This window comes from Plectropomus leopardus, chromosome 14 (assembly GCF_008729295.1).
Source record: "Plectropomus leopardus isolate mb chromosome 14, YSFRI_Pleo_2.0, whole genome shotgun sequence".
In the NCBI taxonomy this organism is placed as follows: Eukaryota; Metazoa; Chordata; class Actinopteri; order Perciformes; family Serranidae; genus Plectropomus; species Plectropomus leopardus.
Genome location: NC_056476.1, coordinates 2841881 through 2847727, shown reverse-complemented (window position 1 = coordinate 2847727; position 5847 = coordinate 2841881). Strand labels below are relative to the sequence as shown.

Here is a 5847-nt window from a genome sequence, read left to right as displayed (position 1 = left end):
GGACGCTTTCCTGCATGTAATTTTTCCAGTTCTCTCTGTCTGATATTCCCAACATTCACCTGCCACTGCTACATCTGTGCAAGTGTGTTAGATTTAAAGCTGTATTGATAGATTTTGGCCACTAGGGGGCAAATAAACCACCAGACAAGCTGACAGGCAAACAGCCGAGACGTGTTATCATCTTATCAAGTTGTTATGGGCAGATTATTGCCTATAAAAATATATGTGCCAGATACAGGTAGGGCTTAAAATATGTTCACAGTAATGCATAAATACGTGAAAAGACATCTTTCTTTTTTTCTTTCTTTTTTCCAAATGCAAAAATTAGATCTTCTGCACTGCCAGGTTTAACATGTGTGAAGCATCAGCATTTTAGAATTTGCAGCTTCTTTGCAGCAACATCCATAGCTGAAGCATTTTCAACTGTAATGGTTACATATGAGGTGAACTGCATCAGCTTGACTGGGCTGCAAAGGCATACAGCCTTGAGACAGAAATTCTACTTTATTATCAAGTTTGTTAAATCATGAAGTGATCAATAATATTTAAGCAAAAATAACTGGCCGCAGTGAGAGCACTTTTGTTTCATCCCGGTGAAGGAGTTATTTTACTGAATATTGAATTTATTATTTTTTTTAATACATTTGGAATAACAGTCAGTCAATTAAGTAAGTTATTTACAAAGCCTTGCTATGTTGTTTGGCCTTGAGCACTTCTTTGTGAGTCATCTCATTTGCAAGTTAATTAAATTCAGAGGGACATTTCATTAACTAACCCGTCCATCTTTCACTCTCTGTATCAGCTGAAGGCCAATAAAGTGAAGGTCTCTGTCTCCAGTTAAAAGATAGATATTTGTATTATATATACAGGCTACTTAATATTTTCTTTATGTGCTAAAATGAGGGCATTTTGTCTTTTCACCAGATTTTCTCACTGTGTATTGAGTTACCAGAAACTTCTGATTTTGCTGGAATTAAAATCAATCCATGCCATTATTATCTCTTAAATGTGCTCTGGAATGATTAAATTGTTAGGTTTTGCTGATGGTGATGCTGAAATTATCAATGACAGTCTGAAAATAATGACATTTTTGTAACAATGACTCAATAAGATATTTTTTCAATCTTGCACAAACATCAGGTCAATGCAAAACTTTTGCACTCAAACTTTACCCCAAAGAAGCTTGCAGCAGCAGGAGTGCACTGACTGAACACTTCCCAGGAAATGAAACTTAGTCTTTGCAGCTTTTGCACTCTGCACCACCTGACATTTCCTCAAGTACAACATTTGTATTGACGCATTTGGTCAATGATTTGCAAATCTAGGCCACGTAGTTTGGTTATTCAGTTAGGACCAATGTGCTTATCTAATCTCTGTCTGTTTGCAACTCAGTATTTATTGCAAGTGATCATGTGAAAAGTTTCGCTTCCAAAACATAGGCAAGCTTAGGTTTCGGTCTGCAGCATTGATAAATTGGCTGCAGAGTCACCCCTGTTTTCACCTGACAGATGAAGAACTGAAGACATGGCTCCAACACTGGTGAGTCTTCTGCTGCTGAGCTCGAACCTCACTGATTAGACACAACATTTTAAATACGTATTAGTATACATTTGATGATCTTCTGCCAAATAAAAGTAAAGGGGAGATTGTGATGGGTGCAGCAGTTTTGACATTTTCTCTCTGTATCTTGAAACTCTTTAAATCTAGTGCGTTCAAAATGTGTTACAAGGAAGTTACATGTATCTGCTACTAAATGTTGTAGATGTTACCTCTGTAAGACAAGTGGAAAATGTCAGCTTCAATCTCAAACACAAGGAATGAAATGTTTTTTACCCCATAATTTGAGTTACCTGCAAATGACTTTAATGTAATTGGAATGTGTGTTTGTGAGCTTACTTGCTTACTTGTCCGTCTCTTTGTATTTGTGCTCATGTGTACAATGAGACACAAAAAATAGTTGGTCCTACAGCCCAACTTTCCCCATGGTCGTTTCAAAATGAGAATGTGGACTAGGTTAATAGTGACAGTCATATGCCTGTGTCTGAAGGCAAGTGGACAAGATTTTGGAATTAGAAGCATTGTGGTTTCTGTTTGTATTCTGTTTTTAATCCAAGCAGTATCGACCACATTTGAGCAGTCTTTGGTTGTATGCAGGTAAACAGTCCATGTGGAGAACAAAACAGGTGAAATATGCAATTTCAGACTCCATCAGCTATCATCTGACATCAATTTAGGTTTCTTTAGGTTTCTTATCTGCATTATATGCAGATTTCTGGTCATAGAGGTTAGTTATCTCTCAATTCTTACCCAATTCTCATCTCTCAAGTAGTTTATTCTACTGTGTACAATGATCTTTTCACATGAGAGAAAGCTTTGGCCTTGATATCCATTACACCACCTTTGCCATTGGAGGCTAAATCGTCATCAGACCAATACCCAGTGGGTTCCAAAATTGGCCTGTAGATCAGTGGAAAAATGTGAACCCATAGTGCTAATAGTGGTCAGAAACCTTAGAGGGTATCTTTAAGTACTGACCATTTACACTGACCACATGTCAAGTTTATGTTTTCTTTTTTTTTTTTTTGTTTCGTTTTTTCAGTTTGAACATGGTGCAAAGCCTGGAGACCTGATCGAGATCTTCCGTGGGACGTATGAGCACTGGGCCATCTACATTGGTGGAAATGAAGTGGTTCATTTGATTCCTCCGTGTGAGTCATGTTGCATTTACTACATTTAGCTATCCTAAAAGACATAACCTTCTGTCTGCCACTTAATATATTGTAGTTTTGTTGGTCAATTAAAGTTCTCAGTTGGACGTTGTCAATCTATTATATGTACTTACTTGATAATTAACAATTTATGTTGTCTCTCACTTTCTCTCATTGTCATTAGTCCTTTTTCTTTATCTCCAAGCTGCTTTATTCTAACTTATTTTCCATCTTTTACCCCCACAGACGATGATATGAGTTCTTTTGGTAGCCTGTTGACACTCCTGGACAGCAGCACAGCACAGGTGAGGCGACAGAAGATCTGGGAAGTGGTCGGCCGCCATCATTTCATCATAAACAACCTCCTAGATGATGAGTACCAGCCTCGCGAGCGTCATCTCATCGTGAGGGATGCCTGTAGGATGGTTAGTCGGGTGCTGCCATACTCTGCCATCACTCACAACTGTGAGCACTTCGTCACAGAGCTTCGATACGGCAAGCCAGAGTCTCGACAGGTGGGTATCCTTTAGCTCTTCTATTTCTTTTTGAATGACTGCTTAACATACAAAGTCTGTTCCTCGGAAGGACAAAGGGTAAGGCTTAGAACGAAGGAAAAAAATCATTGATAACATCTCTGTAAGAGGTGTTATTTGCATTGATGAGTAGCTTAAAGTGTTCTCAGTCTCACAAAATGCAGTAATGATAGCAGGTCCTTCTTCTTGTCCATGAACACTCTGCGAACATTTTAAATGATCTGCTTGTGAAAAGCAACAAAAGTGACCAGTGGCATGTCAACACAAATCTGTGTCACAAATATATTTAAATTAAACACTATAAAACCTGATTTTTGGTTCACAAATTGAATGCTTTTACAGTAAAACGGCAGGAAATGTTCAACTCACATTGGCAATAAATTCTGATACTACCATAGAGAGCCTTAAGCAAACTGAGAGGCTTCACAAATGGTAACACTGACAGACATTTATGCATAGTTTGTGTTTCGGTAACCTGATTCATGCAGCGAAATGGCAGACCCCGCCACTAAGAATGAAAACTACCAGAGAAGTAATTAGTACATTTCAATAGACTGTGAAAACATTTAGGTTTCATTTATTAATTTTCCAATAGCCATCAAGGATAGTGTTAGTAATTGTTTAGTTGAGTATAGATAATTAAGTTAAATGTTGTTTTCCCAGCACACATTTAAAGAATATATATCTATAGATCATGGCTAAACATGTGCATAACATACTACAGTGTAGGTACTGTAAATATTAGCAATATGTCAGTAGAATGAATAAACAGACCAACATTTACATTCTCTTGAAACATCTCAGTTCTTTCATAATTTTACCTCCAGAAGAGACAGAGAAATAAGTCATTCAGCTTAACCTCCCTACTAATCAAAACAGAGCATAACAGATGTAGTTGTAACATATTTTACTGATGTTTCAATAGGAGGTCTCTTTATCAAAGTGATACACGGCCTGGTGTGTGTCTGCACCTGGATACTGGATCATTTCAGTGTCTCATCCATTGTAACAATACACAAATCTAGCCCAATCTATCTCAGCTGATAGGAAGCAGATGTGGTGCCAAATAAATTGTGATTGCTCATATTTCAAATAACCGAGGATGATTAATAAGCTGGTTCAGAAAAGCTTGTTTAAACAAACCACTTAGTGTGTCTGTCACATTCACTGTTTTGTATCTATATATAATTATCCAAAAGACAGACTGACAACATTTTTTTACATTAGGTTTTATTTTGCTGTTATATCTGTTATAGCTGCAGGACAGTGCTCCCTGTTTGTACCATGGCTTGGTGTGAGACACCTGTCAGTCAAACAATCTGTCTGTCTTTAGGTGTAAAACTGCTTTGAAATGAAACTGTCCTGGCTAACTCTAACCCTGAACTGTCTAACCCGAAAATATGACTGATCACACACATTAATGGAATTAATAGCTTTTCAAACCCCTTTTGTGGGCATTATTTATTAGAGGTTGACAGATTATTGGCCTGGCTGATAATTAATTATTATTAAAAATAATAATATTAAAAAAAAAAAAAGTAACCAAAAAAAAAACCTAAAAATTATAGTAATTCTGTAAAAATAATTTTAAATTTAATAATATGAGAATAAGAAATAGAGTACTCTTAAACAGCATTTTAAAAAAAGTTTCTAAATCTACCAATTTCTACTAATCTTCCGGGACACTGTTTTTGAGAGAAATCAAACCAATTTTCTCGGGGTTCAAAGACTTAAATACTTGTGAAAGGCATCTGTATGCACCACAAGAAAAGTTATGTTAATCCACATTTCATAAGATTAGACAAGGTCTTTGCTATGATTTATGGTGGGGTACAAATCCGAAATAACTATTGAAAAACTTGAAAACTCTGTTGTGTGTAAAAAAGATCACAAGTGGTGTGGTTAAATGTTTTCAGTAACCCATTCTTGACCTTCAGCATGTCGCTCAATTGTTTTTTGCAGGTTAACAGAGCGGCTGTGATCGGAGGCGCGGCTGTAGCAGGTGTAGGAATCGTAGCTCTGGGTGCCGCTCTGTTTGCCTCCTTGCTCAAAGATGACGACAACGAAAGAAGACATCACAAGTGACAGCAATGAGACTGAAAGATTAAAGGAAAGATCTTACCATTGTTTGAGTCAATTCACCTGGCAGAAATTATGATTCAAACAATGTGAATAAACTACTGCATATGTGCACACTTAAAAAGTTGTCATTGTTTGTGCAGTGCTTCCAACACACAAAATCAAGTGACAAGTGACGTAATCTTATTTTAAGTATTGAATCTATAAGCTGTAAATTTACTATGTTTTTAGGAGCCATTTATCATATTTTTGCTCTTTCTTTACTGTCTTATTTTCTTAATTGTATATTTACTGGATTGATTTGTGTAAAATAAATAGAAGCCATTTCATGAAAAAACTCTTTTAATTGTAACATGTCATATTCTTTTTGCACTATGCCGAAAAACACCAGAATGTTTACATTTTTATTTATATTTCCCAGATTTATATTAAAAGTATAGTTAACAATATTACATACAGACATATCGGTCATATTACACTAAAGCCTCATAATTCAAACAGTTGCTGTAAATGATTAATATACCTGT

At 36.3% G+C, this 5847-nt stretch overlaps 1 protein-coding gene across 1 annotated transcript; it reads left to right on the top strand.

The window, feature by feature from the left end:
* The first annotated feature begins 1393 nt into the window (after nt 1-1393).
* On the top strand, nt 1394-5638 carry LOC121953808 (phospholipase A and acyltransferase 4-like). Its single transcript, XM_042501033.1, has 4 exons — nt 1394-1539; nt 2600-2708; nt 2955-3223; nt 5204-5638. Exons 1-4 carry the CDS (start codon nt 1525-1527, stop codon nt 5324-5326), a joined length of 516 nt encoding a protein of 171 aa, XP_042356967.1. The 5' UTR covers nt 1394-1524; the 3' UTR covers nt 5327-5638.
* The last annotated feature ends 209 nt before the right edge of the window (nt 5639-5847 follow it).